The sequence below is a fragment of the Quercus robur genome, chromosome 1 (assembly GCF_932294415.1).
Source record: "Quercus robur chromosome 1, dhQueRobu3.1, whole genome shotgun sequence".
NCBI lineage: Eukaryota > Viridiplantae > Streptophyta > Magnoliopsida > Fagales > Fagaceae > Quercus > Quercus robur.
In genome coordinates, this window is record NC_065534.1 from 28760093 (window position 1) to 28783867 (window position 23775).

The window sequence follows — 23775 nt, forward strand, 5'->3', positions numbered from 1 at the left end:
TCGATGGACTTTGCCCCCTACAGCAACAAAAATGTGGTAGCAATGATGAGAAGAATGAATTACCTTCCAAGGATGAACTTGGGGAGAACTGTGAAGAAGCCTATTGTTCAAGTCCCGATGATTTCTACTACCACACCACCTTTTAGGCTAGGCCATAAGCCCACTAATGATGATTTGTTGGAGATGGAGATAAGAAAGATGGCCCGAGCCAAAGCTAAAGCAAAGGGACTTCCTTGTCCTCCAGAACCTCTGAAGACCTATACTCCTAACAGGAAGTTTGTCAAAGTTGAAGAAAATTAAAGTTATTGGGGATTCCCTAAACCGAGATTTGATCCCGTGATAAGGAAAATGGTGCCTGGGTTCGAGATACTGCTTGACTGCAACAACAAGGTTCTAGAATTGAAGAAAGAAGATACAACCTGGGTTCCTACTGTTTGGGCTCAACTCACCATGACATCTGAACCAATCTTTTGATTGCTTAAGAAGGAGGTTCCTACAGTATGGAATGAAAAATGACAAGAAGCCTTTGAAAAGATCAAGAATTATCTGATGAAACCATCAATATTCGTCCCACTGATACCTGAAAAGCCATTGTTGTTGTATCTCACCACTACAGATACAACCATAGGGGCTTTACTTGCTCAATACCTAGAGGAGACTAAAAAGGAGAATGCAATATACTACATCAGCAAGAAGATGTTGCCTTATCAAGAAAAGTATTCACCACTAGAGAAAACATGCTTGTATGGGCAACCCATAAACTCATACATTATATGCTTGCTTATAAGGTTTTGTTGATTGCAAAAATGGATCCTATGAAGTACTTAATGGAAAAACCTGTGCAAGATGGGAAGACAGCTAAATGGGTGTTGCTTCTGTCATAATTTGATATTAAGTATATGACACAAAAATCTATGAAGAGGAGAGCAATTGCTGATCACTTAGCCCATTGTTCACCAGAAGAAGCTGAAGAAATCCAAGGAGACTTTCCAGATGAAGATATCATAGGGATTGACGTAGAATCATGGAAGATGTACTTTGATGGAGCAACAAATCAAAATGGTAGTGGTATCAGAGTTCTCTTAATTTCTCCAAAAAGGACACACATCCCATTTTCTGGCAGACTCAACTTTCCTGCCACCAATAATGCCACTAAATATGAAGCTTGTATCATAGGGTTACGAGCAGCCCTAGGCCTAGGGGTGAAAGAGTTAGAGGTGTACGGAGTCTCAGCCTTATTAATCTCCTAGATTCAGAATAAATGGAAGATCAAAGAAGAAAGGATGATGCCTTATCATGAATGTCTTTAGAAATGGGCATCAAAATTCAACAAGATTCAATACCAATATGTGTCAAGGATGTAGAATCAAATTACCGATGCTTTAGCAACCATGGCATCCATGATAGATGGGCCAAAAGAAGATGAAGCTAGACCAATAGTGGTGGAACAAAAAGAAGAACCAACCTATTGCATGACAATAGAAGAGGATGAGGAAAAGAATGGAGAAGGTGAATGGTATTCAAACATCCTACAATACCTCAAGGATGGGACATACCCGAAGTCTGCAGACAAGAATGATCAATTAACCATCCGGAGGTTGTCTACTAATTATATTATTTGTGGTGAAAGGCTTTATAGAAGATTGTATGATGGAATTCATCTCATTTGTGTAACCGCCAAGGAAGCATAGCAAATAATTGAAGAGGTTCATGAGTCATGTTATGGGCCACATATGAATGCACACATGCTATCAAGGAAGATAATGAGACAAGGCTATTACTGGACTAAAATGGAAGCTGACTGTGTGGCTCATGTTCGAAAATGCCATCAATGCCAAGTTCATGGAGATTTGAAGCACATGCCACCCATGCCATTACATACCATAACGTTACCCTAGCCATTCTCTACACTGGGGATAGACATTATTGGGAAGATTCACCCAACAACATCCAATGGCCATGAATTCATACTCGTAGCCATTGATTACTTCACTAAATAGGTAGAAGCTGCCTCATATAGGGTTCTAAATTGAAAGAAAGTTTCTTAATTCATTCAGATCAATATCATTTGCAAATATGGGTGAAATTATCTCTAACAATGAGCAGCATTTCAAGGGAGAAACATAGAAGTTGCTACGACACTTCAATATTCAGCACCATAAGTCTTCACCTTACCGTCCTCAGACTAATGGAGTAGTTGAGGCTGCTAACAAGAATATAGGGAAAATTTTGAAGAAGAGCATGAAGAACTACAAGGACTGGCACCTACAATTGCCTTATGCACTCTGGGGGTACAGAACATCAATTCGATCTTCTACAAGAGCTACTCCTTATTCATTAGTGTATGGGATGGAAGCAATTTTTTCCATTGAAATGGGTGTCCGTTCATTAAAGATAGTATTGGAAAGTGAAATCCCTAAAGTAGATCGGTTGCAAAGCAAATACAACCAGTTATGCATGCTGGATGAGAAGAGACTCAAAGCCTTGTATCATATTCAAGGTTACCAAAGGAGGCTTAGGAAAGCTTTTGACAAGAAAGTAAGAACCAAAGATTTGAAGTTAGGGGATTTAGTGTTGAAAGAAATCCGAGCCCCGGTTCAAGATGTAAACAGGAAGTTCAAGCAAAATTGGGCAGACCCATACATTATCAGCCAGATATACTCTAGGGGAGCAATAAGGCTGATGGACTTAGATGCAAACCCTTTCACTGAGCCAACCAACATGGAACAATTGAAGAAGTACCATGTCTAAGGTGGTAGTTTGAAAGCACCATGTCTGAAGTGGTTGTAAATTATGTTATTTCCCTTCCTAGGCTTGACTAAAAAAAAAAAAGAAAAAAAAAAAAAAGAGGTAGGTTGAAAACTTGAAAGGGCAGTCTATGCAAAAGGAGAGTGAAAAAAAAGAGAGTGAGAGAGCTTGCTAGGTCGAAAACCTGAAAGGGTGGCCTTGACAAAAGTTAAGGCAAAATAAAAAGTTAATGAACTATGTGATAACCTGATCCTTCTACAAAGGGGGTACGTAGGCAACCACGCATTGGTCCGGCCACAATTTCCCAAAACCACCATTGGCCCATTAACCAAAATTTTCAAAAATTCAACCATTCCATTAAACCATGTCATTACACACACACACACACAGACCCAAAAAAAAAAAAAAAAAAAAAAAAAAAAAAAAAACCAAACCTTAAGAAGCCAAACCCCAAACCAAACCAAACCTCAAAAACAAAAAAACCAAACCCCAAAAACCTACACCTTAAACAGAATCCTTAACCTGTAAGTCCTAAATAATTCCTAAACATAAGAGTTTCACATAAATTTTTAAAATAAACATGTTCAAAGCCAAGAATAAGGTCATTCTATCTTCAATCTTTTCTCTTTTGGTTGATCATTGATTTCTTTTGTGCTAAGTACTTTGTCATCCTGGTCCCTTCTTTTAAATTTGTTGGGTTCTAAGACTTTAGGTTAAAAATGTATTAGAACTTCATTTTGTAATGTTGGCAAACCATGATCAAAACGTTTAGTCTTGTTTTAAACTTGCTCAAAATATGTTTATGTGTAAAGTTGGAATCGAGTGTACTGCAAGATTTATTATGTAAATCTACCTAGCTCGATCTATCAGGAATTAGACTCGATCGATTGAAGCTTGTGCAAATTGGTTTTCTGCAGAATTTTCCAACTCAACCCAAGCCCGTTTGACGTGTAGGGTTTTATGTTTTGCCTTAAGTATAAAAGGAAAAAACCTAGCCACATTTTAGCATTGTTGTTTATGCTGTATGTATGAATCTCTTGTGAGATCTAGAGGTGTTTGCCTTCATACATACTTAGGGTTTCCAATCTCAAGATTGATGTCGAGAGCTTGGTGATCGTTTCAATTGCTGCATAGAGAGCTTAAAGAAAACACAAGTGGGAGTACTTGTGGTTGCTGTGAATCCAAGAATGTAGTCCATGGACTCGGAGTTGTCACATGGTCATGGTAGTAAGTTTCGTACTCGAGGTAGCAATAGGATATTAGTGGTCTAAGTCGCTATTGTATAAACTTCAATTCTTTCATAGTGGATCTATTTTACCATGAGAATAGCTAGGTTAAATCCTCCCCAAGTTTTTTACCAATTTGGTTTTGCTGGGTTATCATATCGTTATATTATTTATTTTCCGCACTGTTTCAATGATATGATTTATCTTTGTTAACCTAGATCTACATAATTTATCTAAGTTAATCACTTGACTAAATAACTAGGTTAATCGGTTTGTATTTAAGGGGTCTAAAAATATACAAGTGGTATCAAAGCAAATTAGCTCTATTTTTTTAGATCCTTTGATCTAAGAGTTTATCCTTGTCCTCTACTGTCATGGAACATGGTCACTCTCTCATGATCCCACCTCACTTTGATGGGAACAACTATGCTTATTGGAAAGTAAGAATGAAAACATTCCTGAAATCTATTGATGAGAGAGTTTGAAACTCCGTTAAATACGGATGGGAGATGCCCACTACTCAAGTTAGCGAGTGGCAAACTTCTCAAAAAGAAGTAGCTGCTTTTAATAGCAAAGCCATGAATGGTATTTTTAATATTGTTTCTATGGAGGAATTCAAAAGAAGCTCTAATATTAAGATTACTCATACTGCTTGGAATATTCTCCAAACTGTGCATGAAGGCACAAAGGCAATTAAGATTTACAAACTGCAGCAGTTAACTTCTAGATTTAAAAGTATTAGAATGTCTAATGATGAATGTTTTGATGAATTCTATATTAAATTGAATGATATTGTTAACTCTGCTTATAATTTGGGTGAAATCTATGATCAGCCTAAAATTGTTAGGAAGATTCCTAGATCTTTGACTGAGGACTTTAGACCCAACGTGACTGCTATCACTGAAAGTAAGGATGTGGACTCCATCCCTGTTGATGAATTTGTAGGATCTCTTCAGTCCTATGAGTTGGACCTACCTAAGACAAGCAAATCCAAATCAATGGCTCTTAAGTCTATTGATGATGTTGATGTGAATAGATTTGATGATGAGCTCTCTGCTATAGAGATTGCTTACCTTACCAAGAACTTTAGAAATTTTCTTAGGAACAATAATAAAAGGGCAAGAGGTAAAAACAATGCTGAACCTAGAAATTTTAGGAAGAATAATCCCACTAAGGTGAATACTACTAAAAAACTAGAGAGCAAGTAGGTCAAACCCCTAATAATTCTATGTGTCAACAATGTTTTGGATGTCAAGGGTATGGTCATGTGAAATCAGAATGTCCTACATTCTTGAGGTCTAAGGGTAAGACTATGGCTGTAACTCTTAGTGATGATGAAGTTTCTAACAATGAGTTTGGCAATGATAAGGATGGAAACTGCATTGTTTTCACAGCTACTACTGTAGTTGATGAAAGTGTTGCTGTTAAAGAGATTCCTTCTAATGGAGAACTTTTTGAGGATGCAAATTTGCAAGAAGCCTACAATAAACTTTGCAAAATTGCTGCAAAGGATGCTATGAGTGTTGATTTAGGCTCAAAGAAAATTGCATCTCTTGAACTTGACAAGAAAATTTTGCTTCTGAAACTGTTTAATGCTAATGAATTGTTAAATAATGTGAAGACTGAGAACATGCTTTTGCTTGATAAAGTTAAGAATTTGGAACTTGAATTATCTGTTGCTAGAGAACAAACAAATAGGTTTACTAGTTCCAAACTTAATCACATGTTGAGTGTTCAAAAGTCTCCCTAAGAAAAAACTGGTTTGGGTTTTGTAGAAAGCATCTATGTGCCTAAAACTCATTCCACAAACTTTTTTTCTTCTTCTGATCCTTCCATGAGTGAAGTTGTCAAACCTGTAGAAGTTACACCTCCTAGGAAGATTAGGGTTGATCTTCAAGAGTCTAAGCCTAAGAATTCTAACCCTCCTAAGGACAAGATGCATGATAGTCCTACATGGGTTTTTCATTTTTTTGGAAAGTCTAGGCACATTCGTCCAAATTGTTTCAAGTTGCAAGCTAGCCTCAAGCACAAGATCATATGATACTTATTGGTGAATTGGTAAAGGTTTTAAACCTTTATTCCAATCCTGAAGTTGCTCAGCATTCTAATGTGAATAATAACTCCAATGCAAGAGTTGCATCTAAAAAGTTTTGGATGCAAAAGGCTTGATCTAATTGAGTCCTTCTAACATGGTCCTTGTGCTTCATCATTCTATTCTTTGTGGCCATTCCTCTTTGTTGCTTTTTCTTTCTTTGTTTTTTTTTTTTTTTTCCTAGGATTTGCATTGCATCATTCATGCATTTCATACTAGGTTGTTTTTGTTATTTCTTTTCAAAAATAAAAACAAAAAAAAAAAAAGGAAGAAAAGGGAAGCAAAATGTGTTTTGCACTATTTTCATGAATTTGAAATCAAGGTTGGCCATATTATCTTTACATAATATGTTTATGTGCCTTGTTTAGCTTGGATGAGCTTATTTATTGCATTTTACTAGTTTGAACTTTGTAGTGCATGTTGTGTGGGAAGATGTTTATAGTTTTTGATCACTTGATCTTGATCTTGAAGTCACATGCCTTTAATTGTTGGACTTGATCTTATTGAGAAAGGCATAAATAACCATCTCACTACTGTTTACTAACCAATCATGAACACCTTAGTGCATATCATAAGATTTTGTGCTCTAAAAAGTGTAGCACATGGACAAAAAGAACATAAGGTGTAGCCTCGGTTTAAATGCTAAAATTCGTGTGTACATTATTGGGCTATAATAAATTCAATCAATTAAAATTGGTGTGTACATTATCTTGGCTATTTCAATAAGTAACTGATCAAATAAAATTGGTGTGTACATTATGAGACATATCAAGAAACTTACATGATTGCAAACTTGTTTTCTAGAAGATATGGGAGTTAAATGATGTAACACTTTAGGTGATAGTCTCTTTCAAATTTATGTGATGAATTTTGTAGAAATAGTGATTGCTTACTATTCATATCACCTCACATGTATCTCAAGCTTTTGCTAGTTGCACACACTACACAAGTTACTCTTTGCTAAACTTGGTACATGTTATTGTGTGTAATTTTGTTGTGGCCATCCAAGATTGAAAATTCCTTGATTTTAATGCAAAATGTGTTTGAAGTTTGAGATTTAAGGAAATATTGATAGCAAATCTTATTTTTGGGAGATTTAGGTTCACTACAAGTGTTTTTGAAAAACATTTCATCTCATACTCATGCATTCTATTCATAATATATTATGCTTTCAGGAGTTTCTGCATTAAAATGCTTTGTTTTTCAAAAAAAAAAATTTCCAGAATTTCGATCGATTGAACTTGTTTCTCAACCGATCGAAATTGCGATTAAAAATTTAGTTTGAATTTGCCTGGCTCGATTGGTGCTAAATCAATCGAATGTAATTTTCGATCGATCGAACCAATTTTTCGATCAATCGAAAATCGATCTAAAGGTTTTTTAAAAAGCTTTTTCTCTCACGTGCCTTTCACTATTTCAAAAATTTTCAAAAGCTTTTCTCACTTTCTTCAACCGGTCCAGATTCAAAGCAAGTTTCTTTGTCATTTTCCCTCATTTTTTTCTCAAGGGTTTTGTCTTCTAGCACCGGTAAGACTATTATACCCTTCCTTTTTTCAGTTCCTTTTCATTTTTCATGCATTTAAGGGAGAATTTTCGAACTTCATAAAATTTGGGGTTTTTGATGTTCTAGCTATTTTCTTTCAAAATTGATCAATGGGTTTTTGTTGTTGGATGATAGTAAACTGATCTTTAAGGTTAAATTTGATCGATTTGATGAATTGGGAAAATTGGAATTTCTAAGGATTGAAACTACCCAAATTGGGGCTTTTGTTCAATTAAGCATTAATTGATGAAATTGGCTTGTTTGATTGATTAATTTAGTCATTATATTCTGTTATCTAACTTGTGTAATGATCAATTGGTCAATTTGTTGGGATTTTTGAAAGTTGGTTTTCAAAATTTGGGGTTTTTGGTATAAACTCTATGTTCAAGCCAATTTTGTGTTTCTAAAGTGTAATTGGACCATTCTCAATGCACTAGAGCATGCATCATGCTTTAATTCTGTTCATGCATCATATAGATTGTTATTTTCTATATTATTTTTGCTCTAACTATGTCTGATGCAGTCTGCCCTTGTTTTTTCTTTTTCTTTTTTTTTCCTTGTGTTTTTTGTATTTTGTCTCTTTTCTGTCTGTCCTTTATGCTCTTTAGCATCATGATTAGGAAGACTAGAGCCCATAGGACATCCTCTTTTTCTTTTGCTCCATCTTTTGATAGTGAGAGGTTTCTTAGTGAGAAAAACCAGGAAACTTATGAGAAGCTGAACATTCTTAGGAATGTGTGGGTTGAGAGGAAAGTAGTTTTAGATGAGCTTGACCAAGAGATTAGGAGAAACTTTGAGCGTAGGGGCTGGTTGCCTTTGTTGGATGTTGATCATCCTCCTCTGGCTACCTTGATCAGAGAGTTCTACTCGAACCTCTCTATCGACTCCAATGATTCCAACACTCAGTATGTGAAGAGTTGGATACGGGGTGAAGAGTACACCATTACTCCTACGGTAGTGGCCTCTACTCTTGAGGTGCCTAAGGTCCAGCATCCTATTTATCCTTACGATGAGTCTCCTCCCTTGATGACATCATGTCATATCTTACTAGGACTTCTATCCAATGAGGTTCTGATCCTCGAATCACCTCTCACAAGTTGAATGAGATTCATTATCTCTTTTTCCATATTTCTTGCCATTTTATCTGGCCCATCTCTTATTTGCATACTATTCCTATCGAGAAATGCGCATTTTTGTACGCTCTTATCACAACACTTATGGCTCGAACATCCTTAAACCATGCCACAAAGCATAGAGACAAGCCAAATTTTTCTGCATATTGTCAATCCCTCCATAGGTGCATTTGTTAACCAACCTTGAAATAATTGCACAAAGATTCGCCATATGTCCATCAACCGTACTACTGGTAATGGAAGTAGGAAAACTGAGAGCATCAGACAAAGATTCCTTATGCCTGAGATCACAAGAAACTACTACAAATTTTTTGTTTGGATCATAGCCAAGGATAGTAGAAAATTCTTCAATTGTGGGACATAGTTCAGCAGTTTTAAACCAGAACACATGATCTTCAAGATCACAGAATTTCACAGTAGCACGAAGGAAGTCCCACTTGATTTTGATGTTCCTCAAAGCCTTAATTCCCTCTAGTTTATAGGTTGTAAAATTGGTCTTGGTACTGAAATCAAAGCTATGATTCCGTCTGTTGATATCATGAATTGTTTGCCATAGATGACTTTTGCTTGTGATTATTGTGTTTTGCTAACCTTGATGCAGAGATTTGTTGTAGGAAAGACCACTAATGTAAACTACATCAGTTCCTAATCAGTTTTAAATAGGTTTCGAAGAGTTTGTAGCCGAGTAGGAAAGTGTTTCATGGTCACACACAAAGAAAATATCTTTCAAAAAACTCAAGAACGCAAAACACACATCCAAAAAGTGTGAGGAGTCAACCCACCATGGTGTAAGCTTGGTGGTGTGACCAAGTGCCGAACAGCACTCTAAAAGTGCCGAATGGCACTCCTCAAATGCCAAACAGCACTCAGCTCCGCCAATGTTTATTCATGCAATTTTATGCAATTTCGCGTTTTAAGGCCTTTTTTTAGGACCGTTAAACACTCAAATTTTTTTTTTTTTTTTTTGGTTAAACTAGGGCATTCAGATATGCCTAACTCATTTGTTTTCAAAAAAAAATCATCGCCTGCATCATTATTTTCAAAAATTGATCAAATCAAGATTTTTCCAAGCTCATGAATACATCTCTCAAACTAGGGGCATTCGCCCATGCTTTATTCATTTTCAAGAGAGAGAGAGAGAGAGAGAGACCACCATCATCATCTTTTCAAAAAAAAATCATCAAAATTTCCAAAAATCATACATTCATTTTAAACTAGGGCATTTGGCTCCGCCTCATTCAAGTAAGTGCAGATTCCATCAGAACCAATCAAGATAAGTTTAAATTGGTATTACAAGACCTCATTAAGTGAATTCTAAACTTGTCTCAGTTAAAGTTTCTACAAGATCCAAGGCCATTCCAAGGGCAAAGAGCTAAACATGGAAATTAATACAAGATTGTCTAAAGAACACTTCCTTTTGTTTTGCAGGAAAAATTAAAAAATACAAATCAAACATCATTAGGACTCTGAATCTGCCTGCTCTAAGACCTCCTCAACCCAACTCTAGAGGAGCCACCTTCAGTATTTCCCTATTGACTTGCATAGAATTAAGGATTATACTAACAGTTCTTAAGTTCAAGGTTTCTGATCCTTTCCTCCAAAGTTCTTCTGGTGGAATCAGCTCCTTCCATTCGACTCACCTGAAAAGTCAGCAAAATCAAGTGTTAGGTCCATTATCAATAAAAAGTCCAAGCAAAAGACACTCAGAAAGAATAATTGCATACCCAACTCGCCTCATTGATCACGTATTGGGAAGACTAAGTACGAGCCAACAGTTGCAAGCCTCTGATCATTTGCATACTTTCCTCCTCAAGATCAACATCAACCTGAAGCACAAATCTACCAAATCATGAGCCATTTAATGAGCCAAGAAGAAATGAAGACAAGGAACTAAAAAAATTCAAGAACACACCGAATCAGGCCAAGGGATGTTCAAGGTATGCTCTGGCCTATCCAAAGGCATGGAACTATATGTTCCATCAGGATTCATCACTTCATATTGCCATGCCAGAAAATAAGGATAAGTCTCCATGAAAGAATTAGAAAAGCTACCAGCATGATGAGGAGAGAGAATCTCTTCCTCTCCCTCTCCCTCTTTCTCTCCTTCAGAAGATGGAGCCTGAAAATCCAACATGCAAATGTTGTCACCAAATGGAAAAGGAATATGCAAGATGAAATTTTGACTTCAAAAGGGAAAAGAAATACCGATATGCCGGCCAACACGAGCCCGTCAGTCCTGTGTGCTTTAAAATAAGTTTTCTCAAGGTTTTTTGATACATTTTTCAAGGATTTTGACCCTTGAAAAAAGTCAACTTTGTTGTAGTGGGGAGATTAATTAAAAGAGCATTTTTAAAATTTAAAACTCTATTTTATAATCACAATTCCTCATATCATTTTTACAAATGCCTATTTTAAACTCAAAAAATAGTTTTTCAATGACTTATACAAACGCACTATTAATTGGTGAAGGCTAAAACAAACCTACATTACTCATTAACAATGATTCTAAACATTTCGTGGAAATTTTTAATGCAACAATCAGGTGAGAAGATTTAGAAGGTAACATATACAAAAAAAAAAATACCTACATTACTCATTAACAATGATTCTAAGAATTGTTTGAAGCTGTCACTATTAAACGATGGAATGGTCCACATTTCAACTTGGCAAAAATGCAGCAATGCCCTCCTGAACCACCGCCACCACCTCCTATAGTGCCCATAGGATTTTGTACTTACTGAGTCGTGACAATGAACTCAGTACGTACAGAGTTGAGGTGGTGAGCTGTGACTCTGGTGCTGGGTTTCAAAAGTGACTAGATTGAACCTTTTTGTTTTTCTTGGAAGAAATGGGTCCTACAGACTCCTACTCCTGGAGGGTTTTGGGGTTTGATTTGTTTGTGAAAGGGAGTTTTAATGTGAGAATTATAGAAACCAAACAAAAGAAATGGAGATGGTATCTGTACTGCAATGCTATTGCTACTTTCTTGCGTAGTACAACAAAAGCCAAGCGTACTTTAGTTTCCTTTGGAGTACTGTGGGCTTTAGTTTTTCTATCTAATCCTTTTTTTCCTGGGCATGAAAAGTGTTCCATCCATCTATTTTCTTTCTTTCCTTATTTTATCGGATAAAATTAATGTCCAAAGTCAATAATTAATTATGATAATGGCCAATAATGGCCTCTTGGGTCTGCAATGGAAGTACTATTAGGTTGAGCAAATTAAAAGAGCATCATGGTAGTACATGATGTACTGGTACTACATAGATGAGTTTAGGTACAACCACCACGAAAATGGCCTCCTTTCCCTTATAAACTCACTTATACCTATAATCGTTAATTTCAATTTCCTAAGAGTGAAAGAGTCATATACATCAAAAAAATATGAAATCACACATGACATTATTCTGGGGTGATGCCATTGAAATTCTCTTCCCAGGTTGGCCAGGCTCAAACTTCAACTCTTATATGTTAGCCTTAACACTTGTATTTGTGCTCAGTTTGGCAGTAGAGTGGCTTTCGCATACCAAATTCATCAAGCCTACCATGGATAACATCACAGCTGGGATTTTACAAACTGCAATGTATGCATTTCGAGTTGGAATGGCCTATTTGGTCATGCTTGCAGTCATGTCATATAATCTTGGCATTCTACTAGCTGCAGTTGCAGGATATACAATAGGGTTCTTGATCTTTGGCAGTAGGGCTTTTGACGATTCAAAAATATCAAAGATATCTTCTTGCGAGGATCCAGCTGATCTTCCACCACTGATTTGCTAATCAGAAGAGCACATCAAACTTTAATTTGCAGCTGTATGGTCATTATAATTTCTTTATGCATATTGGTATATATACACAGTTGTATATGATTGTCCTATTTTCTGTGAAACATAGTACTCCAAATTTATAATTTTTTGTAACAATATTTGGATCTTGCAAACAAAAATAATGTACAAGTTGTTGTGCCTGCGTATCTTGCAAGAAAATTTAAATTCTAGGTTGAGAATTGCAGATTTTTCATTTTTGCATACTAGAAGAAAATCCTTCAACTTCATTTTTGTTAATTATTTACTCATCTAACATCTCAGTTCAAGAGGAACCTTTTTAATTAAATTAACGTATGGTATTAATTATCACAGCCGAATCAGTTTAACCCTCCCTGGTTTCCTTAAGATTTTTCTTCTGTTTTTTTTTTTTTTTTGAGGAGCTTCTTAAGATTTTTCTTTGGAACTTAGTTGACCCCCAAATTAATTAAAGTTCTACTTTGACCATTAATTTAGTCCTGGTGATTTATTCTGTTCGGCCTTTTCTTTTATTTATTTAGTTTATCTACAATTTTGAGTCTCATTACTATTATATTTTAATTAATTTTCAACAAATAAACAATGAAATTTAAATTTAAATATGAAAAAAAAATGCATCCAAATTCCAAACGCACGCATACTCAGTTAATTAGTTCCCCACAAGTTTTATTATTATATATTGGATCATAATTATATACTTCACGTCTTTGATTTTTTTTTTTTTTTTTTTTTTTTTTTTTTTTATACAATATGTTTGATCTTGATAATTAATTAATTATACTACTCATGGTCTCGGTTTGCAATTTGCATGAAACCCGCAAATGGGCCTTCGACTATCCCAAATTATATGTACACTACTTTACTTGCCATGTGTTTAGCACTATTGGGCCCTAGCTCCCACTTCAAGCCCTTACAATAAAGCCCAAAACACCCTACCTCCTTGCCTCTCTCCCCTAGAAAAAGCCCAAATGAGTATAACTATGTTTGAGGCTTATCTATTTTGGTAGATTACCATGTAGACTAAAGAAAATATTAAAATGTATGTATAATTTTTTTTTTTTTTAAAAAAAAAACATAGAATATAGTTTTTGCCCCTCTCATACAATAATAAATTTAGATAAATTCCATTTTCTTAAAACAATTGCTTATAACATTACTCTCATATGAAAGATGAAATTCACAAGTAGGAGATTCACTATTGTATAAGAAGGATGTTACATGCAACCATTACATAAAATATATACAATTTCCAAACTTTATAAGAAGATGAAATTCACATGTATGGGATCCATCTTTATATAAAGAATGATGTTGTATGTAATTATTACATAAAATATACCATTTTCCAAACTTTATATGAAGATGAAATTTACAAGTGGGAAATCCACCGATATATAAGAAAGATGTTGCATGTAGCCATTATCCCAAATTATATGTACACTACTTTACTTGCCATGTGTTTAGCACTATTGGGCCCTAGCTCTCACTTCAAGCCCTTACAATAAAGCCCAAAACACCCTACCTCCTTGCCTCTCTCCCCTAGAAAAAGCCCAAATGAGTATAACTATGTTTGAGGCTTATCTATTTTGGTAGATTACCATGTAGACTAAAGAAAATATTAAAATGTATGTATAATTTTTTTTTTTTAAAAAAAAACATAGAATATAGTTTTTGCCCCTCTCATACAATAATAAATTTAGATAAATTCCATTTTCTTAAAACAATTGCTTATAACATTACTCTCATATGAAAGATGAAATTCACAAGTAGGAGATTCACTATTGTATAAGAAGGATGTTACATGCAACCATTACATAAAATATATACAATTTCCAAACTTTATAAGAAGATGAAATTCACATGTATGGGATCCATCTTTATATAAAGAATGATGTTGTATGTAATTATTACATAAAATATACCATTTTCCAAACTTTATATGAAGATGAAATTTACAAGTGGGAAATCCACCGATATATAAGAAAGATGTTGCATGTAGCCATTATCCCAAATTATATGTACACTACTTTACTTGCCATGTGTTTAGCACTATTGGGCCCTAGCTCCCACTTCAAGCCCTTACAATAAAGCCCAAAACACCCTACCTCCTTGCCTCTCTCCCCTAGAAAAAGCCCAAATGAGTATAACTATGTTTGAGGCTTATCTATTTTGGTAGATTACCATGTAGACTAAAGAAAATATTAAAATGTATGTATAATTTTTTTTTTTTTTAAAAAAAACATAGAATATAGTTTTTGCCCCTCTCATACAATAATAAATTTTGATAAATTCCATTTTCTTAAAACAATTGCTTATAACATTACTCTCATATGAAAGATGAAATTCACAAGTAGGAGATTCACTATTGTATAAGAAGGATGTTACATGCAACCATTACATAAAATATATACAATTTCCAAACTTTATAAGAAGATGAAATTCACATGTATGGGATCCATCTTTATATAAAGAATGATGTTGTATGTAATTATTACATGAAATATACCATTTTCCAAACTTTATATGAAGATGAAATTTACAAGTGGGAAATCCACCGATATATAAGAAAGATGTTGCATGTAGCCATTATCCCAAATTATATGTACACTACTTTACTTGCCATGTGTTTAGCACTATTGGGCCCTAGCTCCCACTTCAAGCCCTTACAATAAAGCCCAAAACACCCTACCTCCTTGCCTCTCTCCCCTAGAAAAAGCCCAAATGAGTATAACTATGTTTGAGGCTTATCTATTTTGGTAGATTACCATGTAGACTAAAGAAAATATTAAAATGTATGTATAATTTTTTTTTTTTTTTAAAAAACATAGAATATAGTTTTTGCCCCTCTCATACAATAATAAATTTAGATAAATTACATTTTCTTAAAACAATTGCTTATAACATTACTCTCATATGAAAGATGAAATTCACAAGTAGGAGATTCACTATTGTATAAGAAGGATGTTACATGCAACCATTACATAAAATATATACAATTTCCAAACTTTATAAGAAGATGAAATTCACATGTATGGGATCCATCTTTATATAAAGAATGATGTTGTATGTAATTATTACATAAAATATACCATTTTCCAAACTTTATATGAAGATGAAATTTACAAGTGGGAAATCCACCGATATATAAGAAAGATGTTGCATGTAGCCATTATCCCAAATTATATGTACACTACTTTACTTGCCATGTGTTTAGCACTATTGGGCCCTAGCTCCCACTTCAAGCCCTTACAATAAAGCCCAAAACACCCTACCTCCTTGCCTCTCTCCCCTAGAAAAAGCCCAAATGAGTATAACTATGTTTGAGGCTTATCTATTTTGGTAGATTACCATGTAGACTAAAGAAAATATTAAAATGTATGTATAATTTTTTTTTTTTTAAAAAAAACATAGAATATAGTTTTTGCCCCTCTCATACAATAATAAATTTAGATAAATTCCATTTTCTTAAAACAATTGCTTATAACATTACTCTCATATGAAAGATGAAATTCACAAGTAGGAGATTCACTATTGTATAAGAAGGATGTTACATGCAACCATTACATAAAATATATACAATTTCCAAACTTTATAAGAAGATGAAATTCACATGTATGGGATCCATCTTTATATAAAGAATGATGTTGTATGTAATTATTACATAAAATATACCATTTTCCAAACTTTATATGAAGATGAAATTTACAAGTGGGAAATCCACCGATATATAAGAAAGATGTTGCATGTAGCCATTATCCCAAATTATATGTACACTATTTTACTTGCCATGTGTTTAGCACTATTGGGCCCTAGCTCCCACTTCAAGCCCTTACAATAAAGCCCAAAACACCCTACCTCCTTGCCTCTCTCCCCTAGAAAAAGCCCAAATGAGTATAACTATGTTTGAGGCTTATCTATTTTGGTAGATTACCATGTAGACTAAAGAAAATATTAAAATGTATGTATAATTTTTTTTTTTAAAAAAAAAACATAGAATATAGTTTTTGCCCCTCTCATACAATAATAAATTTAGATAAATTCCATTTTCTTAAAACAATTGCTTATAACATTACTCTCATATGAAAGATGAAATTCACAAGTAGGAGATTCATTATTGTATAAGAAGGATGTTACATGCAACCATTACATAAAATATATACAATTTCCAAACTTTATAAGAAGATGAAATTCACATGTATGGGATCCATCTTTATATAAAGAATAATGTTGTATGTAATTATTACATAAAATATACCATTTTCCAAACTTTATATGAAGATGAAATTTACAAGTGGGAAATCCACCAATATATAAGAAAGATGTTGCATGTAGCCATTATATAAAATATACTATTTCCAAACTTCCAGACCACGACCAAAACAGTAGAGATTTTGTTTTGGGTTGAAATGTTGAATAAAAAATCATGAGGAATACTTCGCATGCTAGCTTGGTGGCTTGATTTTCTCAACACAACTTATATACCAATTGACACTATATATCTGTATGGATTGCACCACTGGATCATATTACCCTAAATTGGAAAGAGGGAGGCGAAAAAAAGAATAGTTATTATTATTGAACTCTTGGCATTCTACTTTTCATTATTTTTAAAACTACCTTTGTTGCTTATTTGAAATTGATTTTTCCAAAAACATAAGTTAAAAAAAAAAAAAAAAAAAAAAAAAAAAAAAAAAAAATTCTTTTAGATATAACCAACATAAGTTGAAAAAATTTTCATGTTCACCCTTCACGTTAAATCTTATTTTTATGGTAGTTCAACCATCCATTTTTGTTAGTAATATAACAGTTAAATGTCCTTCATGTTTTGTTCCTTAAAAATAAAAGTAAAAATAAAAATAAAAATAAAAAGTGTCCTTCATGTTTAATATTTTTGTTAAATACTCGCTCTAAAATGTTATGCAATGTATGAATTTTATGGTTAAAGCCTTGTAGGTAGAAGAACATATTACAAATAGTCAAATTACATAGAAATAGATTACATGACTAATACGAAAACTAAATCAAACATGAAGGTCTAAATAAAAAATTTGAAATAGAAAAGATTAAGGCTGGGTTTGGATTGCGATGAAAAGGAAAAAAAAATGCGTGTTTGCGTTTTTTCTGTAGGTCTCATGCACTGTTCACTGGACTCTCAAGTACTGGGTCCTACAGTCACTACAAAACACGCGGGTCTTAGACTGCGTTTTCAAAAACGCGGCTACAGATAGGATGAAGCTGCGTTTTTACAAAACGCGGCTTAAGTTATTCACATGAAGCCGCGTTTTATATGTGTGGCTGTAGCCCATGCCTAGAGTCACATTTTTAGGGGCGGAGCTATTGCCACGTTTAAAAAACGCGGCTGTAGGACCTTCCTTTAAAAATAAAAAATAAAAATAAAAATAAAAAAATCTTATCCATGGCCGTGTTTAAAAAACCCCAACTCCAGCTTGCCTAAAGCCACGTTTTATAAATGCGGCTTTAAATTTAGTCTAAAGCCGCATGTTTAAAACGCGGCTTTAGTTTGGGATGGGGCCGCGTTTTTTAAACACGGCTTCAGATTTTGCCTAAAGCTGCAGTTTAAAAACGTGGCTTTAGGCTTTGGATAAATAGGAAACTAAAAACATCCTAGCCTCCATCTCTCAAGCCCTCACCCTCCATCTCCGATCTGAAGCCCTTACCCATCGCACATCGCACATCTGTCTGTCTCCGATCACTTGCTACATTTCCTATTTCACGACTAACATTTCAAACTACTAAATCAAGAGATTCTGAGCAGCTAGGAAGACCAAAGGGCGTGGGTTCTGTGACGACCACCACCCCAAATCAGCCGACCGATCTTCGAGACTTGCCAACTCCAACTTCGACTCCCTCAAGTCTGAGGATGGCCTTCGTCCTCAACGATGTCAGTCTCTCTTTTCTATTTTAGGGTTTCATAATTAAAGTTTATATTGTTTGATGTGATTTCGGATTCTAGGGTTTTGGCTGATGACTTTTGATTCATTGTTGTGATTTCGAATTGATTTTGTATTTTCTTAATGAGGTTTGTAGGGTTTTTGAAATGTTTAGTAGCAGAATGATTGAGAGATAGTTGAATTTGGGGATCAAAGCAATTAGTGTTTGGGTTTAAATTAAGTTGAGAGAGATTTGGTTACTTCTTGTTGAAATTTGGTAGCAAGATTGGGTCTTTGGTTGAATTTAAATTCAAATCTTGTGCTTTCGAATTGACTTTTGTGTCTTCCTAGTGAGAAATTTGGGGTTTTTGAAATATTATTCATTGAATGATTGAGATAATGAGTTTGGAGATCAAATAGATAATTTGTTGGTGGTGCTGAAATTAAGTTGAGAGAGAATTGGTCACTTTTCTGCTGAAATTTGTACGGTTGTGTTTAAATAGAATGATTTCTAGCTGTGTGCGTGTTGGTTTCAATGAATATTGTGATTGTGGCTCAATTTTGAATCTTTTCTGATTGAATGGGTTTTGAGCCCACACTTAAGACCCCATGGCCTGCAAATGGAGGGAATGACTCGAGTATTTGAATATGTTCCTGGTGGTAACAGTTTTGGTAGATATCAAGTAAAATGTTTTGAAAAATTGATAAATTATCTATATGTGTTTGTAGAATGATTCCCGTTGTAGTTGAGATTTTTTAATAGAATATTTTGTAGAAGTGGTTCCTTTGTTTGGGGAGCTGATTTTTTAAGTGAGATTAAGATTTAAGATTTAACTGAATTGAGTTGAATAAATCTAAGCATTATATTAAGGCAGAGCTGGCTAACGATTTTGTAAGTAGTGAAGACGACTAATACTTGAATCTTACTTTTTCTTGGTCACAATATTCATTTGACATCATCATCAGCTGTATTTGTTAAAATTTTGTGATAAATTGTTATTTTATTAAGTTTAGTACAGTTGGAAATCTTTAATTTGAGGTTTGATTTATAAATTGCAAAAGGTGTGGTTTAGGTAGCAAAAACGTGTTGCAACATTAATATAAGCAAACTAAAAACCCCACCGCGAAGACTCGGATTCTAGATACCTTTGGTACATGCCATATTTATTCTTGTCGTTTATGTATATTACCAAAAAAATATACATTCAAACTATCTGGTCAAATAATAATATAATAAATTCATACGAGTATGTTACAATTTTTTTTTTTTTTTTTGGGATTAAAATTCAATTTGGTCCTTCTTCATTTTGACTTTTGACTTTTATTGTAATTGTCAAATTAGTTTGTAAGGTTTAATTTTGTCAATTTAGTTTTTCAATTTGTCAAAATGAGCTAATCTTATTCTTATTTCTTTGTCCAACTTTATTAGTAACAATGTTTAAATATTTTTTTTTCATGTTAAAGATAAATTAAAAACATCCACGAGATGCTCCATGTAAATAGATCTTGTTGTTTGATGAATACTATTTACCTTGTTAGAATTGGGTTTCATTTGCTTACAAATTTAGATGAAATGGCTAAATTGACTTGTTTTAATAAGATGGAGATAAAATTAAGCCTTAATAAATAATTTGACTATTGACGTAAAAATTAAGAGAATAGATTGAATTTTAATCTAAATTTTTTTTTTTTAATTTTTTTTATTCTAATTTATTGTAATAGTAAATTATCCATAGAGGTTCTGTTCATCACCCCACTTTTATTAAAACATATCCGATCTCGACCGATCACATCACACATGAAAATACTAAATATGTACATTTAATTGTATATACGGTTCGCATAAAAAAAAAATTGTATATACGGTTCTAAGAATATAAATTTAATGTTGTTGTATGGTTGGAGATGTCTATTTTTGACACCTTAGGAATGATGTCATAACACACAAGTGGCAAGTTAGTGTCTCTTGAACTCCGTCAAGTCACTCCTTTAAAAGAAGCCAACTAACAGGAAAAAATGTGACATTTGATTTATCATATATAGGGACTAGGGGAGGATTATGGTAAGAAGTCATAGAAAATGGTAAAAACGAGTCATTATCCAAAATATGCAACTAGTTAAAATTTCTTAGGGTAGTTAAAATGCTTGCCTTTTTTTCTTTCCCATAAAAAGTTTATAAATGTAATATTTCTTAAATAAATACCCTTAGGGCATTCATTAACAAAATCCAAGTATTGGTTAACATTTCCCTTAATTAATTAGTCTTATTATTATGTAAGAGGAGGGATTTTATTACAGGTTAAAGAATGTTAAATGTTCAATTATAAATTGCAATATAGTTTTTCAAAAGAAAAAAAAAAAAGTACTTTTATTGATATTTGTGTATAATTTAACTCCATAATTTTTTTAAATAAAAATCATTTAATTAGGGAGTAGTAAATGCTTTATAACTTTTCCGGTTTTCCCTTTAATTCATTGGTTAACAAAAGACTAGAGGGTGTTTGTTACAAATAATTAATGTGCCAAACACACTACATTTTAATAAAAATATCATCATTAATTGTTATTATAACTTTTTGGGGAACAGGAAGGTATTGCAGTGGGAAGGACTTTTGCTGGCATTGCTGCTTTAAAGGATTACCGAGTGGATGGAAATAAGGAGATGATAGCAATTGGGTTGATGAATGTTGTTGGCTCCTCTACTTCTTGCTACGTTACAATAGGTGCATAGTTACCCCTTCATAATTCAAAAGTGAATACTAGTATTATAAATAAATAAATATATATTTATACTATTATTATTTATCATACTGCTCACTTGGCTCCTCCCAAATTATGAAGTATAAGCACTTTTGATTGATTAGTATTGAATACTTGTTTGATATACATGCGTTTATGATTGCATGTTTCTTTGTATGAAATTTCATATATATCACCGTTGTGTTCTTGTTGTTGTTAGTGTACTATGTGTATATTTTCCTTTTGATCAAATTAAAAGAAGCTGTCTTTGGTGCTGTATTTGACCACTAATTGTTATATTCAAATAATGGTATAAATTTTTTGTTTGCTTTATTGATACTTTGTTCTTTAATTGGTATGATTTATTTTATTGTATTTTTTATATATTGGTTTCAATGTTGAACACATATCTAGTCATATTTTATTTACTCTTTTAGATCTTGGTTTATATTCTAAAAATCATTTAATAACCATGGATTCAATCTATAATCCATATATTACTCTTAAATTGATTTATGCTTAACAATATATGAAAAACAAATAATTAGAACAATATATAAAAATTATAAATACAAATATATTTAATAATGAATTAACACCATATCTCTGTTGTATCATATCCTAGCTTTTCAAGTATTGTCGTTTCATTGTATAACTTATCGTATTGTACACCTACCTGAAAACATATTGTGCTTCTTAGGATGCTTCGCACATAGTTTTTCTAATTTGGATTTTGGATTCTTTCTTCTTGTTGGGTATGTTGTTTTCCTGAGCCACACTTTTCTAGAAACTTATATTATTAAAAGGTTAATTTTTTAAAATATTAAACGCACTAACATTCTTCTCTTATGTGAGTGTTGCAGTTAGATATGGCCGAGGGATGTTTAAAGCCTGCAATGGACTTGGGTGGTTTGTTACTGCTCTATGCTTCTTTAAGTGATGCTAAGAGGTTAACACAACTTGCATCACTTGCTAAAGACCCTGATTACAGATTTGAGCTAGCCATACAGCTTGGTAGATTAGAGGTTGCAAAGGTAAGTCCAATTTGTTTATGTCATGGGATATGGGTCTCCTTGAGAGCATTTTTCTACTTGAGCATGTGAACATTTCTAATTTCCTTTTGAACAATGGTATAGTCCATTGTTTGTCCAACAAAATGATTCATTCTCACTGTGACACAAGTTTTAGGCACGTGGAGTTTAGTTACTCCAATTTTAGATATGCAATTGGATTCTGGATTAACTATTCCATGGAGAGTAAACTAAGTTATAGATGTTGATAGTTTTTTCACTTGGAATTTTTAATGACTTGTACAAGTTGATAGATGTTAAGATTTCCTTCAACAATTAATTTGTTGGCTGGCACACACTTGTCCAAAGTTGGTGAGAGATAATATTCTTTACTAATGATAATAATAATGTGTGCACTTTTGTTGCATTTCTTTTAGTATGATTTATGTGTATTATATTGTAAGTCATAATTATAATTAGCAATTGTATTTTATAGTCCTCACCACAAATTTTATCTAAAGTGCACTGTGAGTTAATTGCCCTCCTCTCTTGCATTTTATCTTTGCAAGATCAAAACTATATAATGAGGGCTTGGTTTATGGTGATTGTACTCAGGTGTGGAGGTCCTTCTTAAGCCATCTGGGCTAGGAAAAAAGAAAAAAAGAAAAAAGGGCTATAGCCGCGTTTTTAAACGCGGCTAAAATATGTCCTACAGTCACATTTAAAAAATGCGGCTATAGTTGTAACCTATAGTCACGTTTTAAACGCGGCTATAGCTTTCACCTATAATTGTCAACAAGGGTCCTATAGCCGCACTTTTTAAACGCGGCCTAAGGGTCTGGTCTTAGGCCGTGTTTAAAACGCAGCCCCAAGACCACAACCTTAGGCTGCGTTTAAAACGCGGCCTAAGACCAGACCCTTAGGCCGCGTTTTAAACGGGGCTATAGGACCTGATCTTGGGCCGCGGTTAAAAAGTGCGGTCATAGGACCATCAGTCCTATAGTCACAGGTTTTAGGCCACATAAGAAAGCGCGGCCTAAAAAAATGCGGCTATAAGCTATAGCCACGTTTTTTGGACATATAGCCGCGTTTTAAAAACGCGGCCATAGAACCCTTTTTTTGTAGTGAGTATTATTCACACATTTAAAAATTATTTTGCTACAGCGTTTTTAGTTTTCAGTAATAAATGATATCCAAACAGACGCTAAGTGAAAATAACCCCAAACTTTAAAGATGAAAGAATTACTTTAATCTTTTTTTTTTTTTTTTAAGAGCATTTGAATATGTGTGTAGCACATATATAAAAAGGTTAGTTGTTGTTATTGTTACTACTTTTATTATTTGTAGATGAAAAGATTAGCCACACCTTTTTAGAGTATAGGGACTAGTTATTCGTTTATAATGACAATTCCTTAAATTTTAGGAATAGCTATTCCGATCCTCTCTAATTGTGTTAGTGTTTTTTTTTTTTCTTTTTTGAGAATCTCTAACTGTGTGTTTTGGATGTGGCATGTGGGGCCAGAATTTGGGGCAAAGACATAATTTTTAATTCTATTAACATTAAATTTTGTGTTTGGCTAAAACAATTATAAC

The 23775-nt window shown here is 33.7% G+C and overlaps 2 protein-coding genes across 3 annotated transcripts; one reads left to right on the forward strand and one right to left on the reverse strand.

Moving 5' to 3' along the window:
- Window positions 1-9963: 9963 nt before the first annotated feature.
- Window positions 9964-11643, reverse strand: LOC126713953 (uncharacterized). 2 transcript variants are annotated; one of them, XR_007651508.1, is made up of 4 exons: window positions 10948-11643; window positions 10655-10861; window positions 10467-10568; window positions 9964-10382 (listed from the first exon to the last, which is right to left on the reverse strand). XR_007651508.1 is itself a non-coding variant. In XM_050413922.1 (4 exons), the coding sequence occupies exons 1-3, from the start codon at window positions 11397-11399 to the stop codon at window positions 10500-10502; spliced, it is 345 nt and encodes a 114-aa protein (XP_050269879.1). In that variant the 5' UTR covers window positions 11400-11643; the 3' UTR covers window positions 9964-10382; window positions 10467-10499. The 2 variants fall into 2 exon arrangements, 1 of the variants encoding a protein (XP_050269879.1); XM_050413922.1 differs by having other exon boundaries at window positions 11331-11643.
- Window positions 11644-12135: 492 nt separating this feature from the next.
- LOC126696733 (copper transporter 6-like) lies at window positions 12136-12519 on the forward strand. The gene has a single exon (XM_050393461.1). The coding sequence runs from the start codon at window positions 12136-12138 to the stop codon at window positions 12517-12519; it is 384 nt and encodes a 127-aa protein (XP_050249418.1).
- Window positions 12520-23775: the final 11256 nt, after the last annotated feature.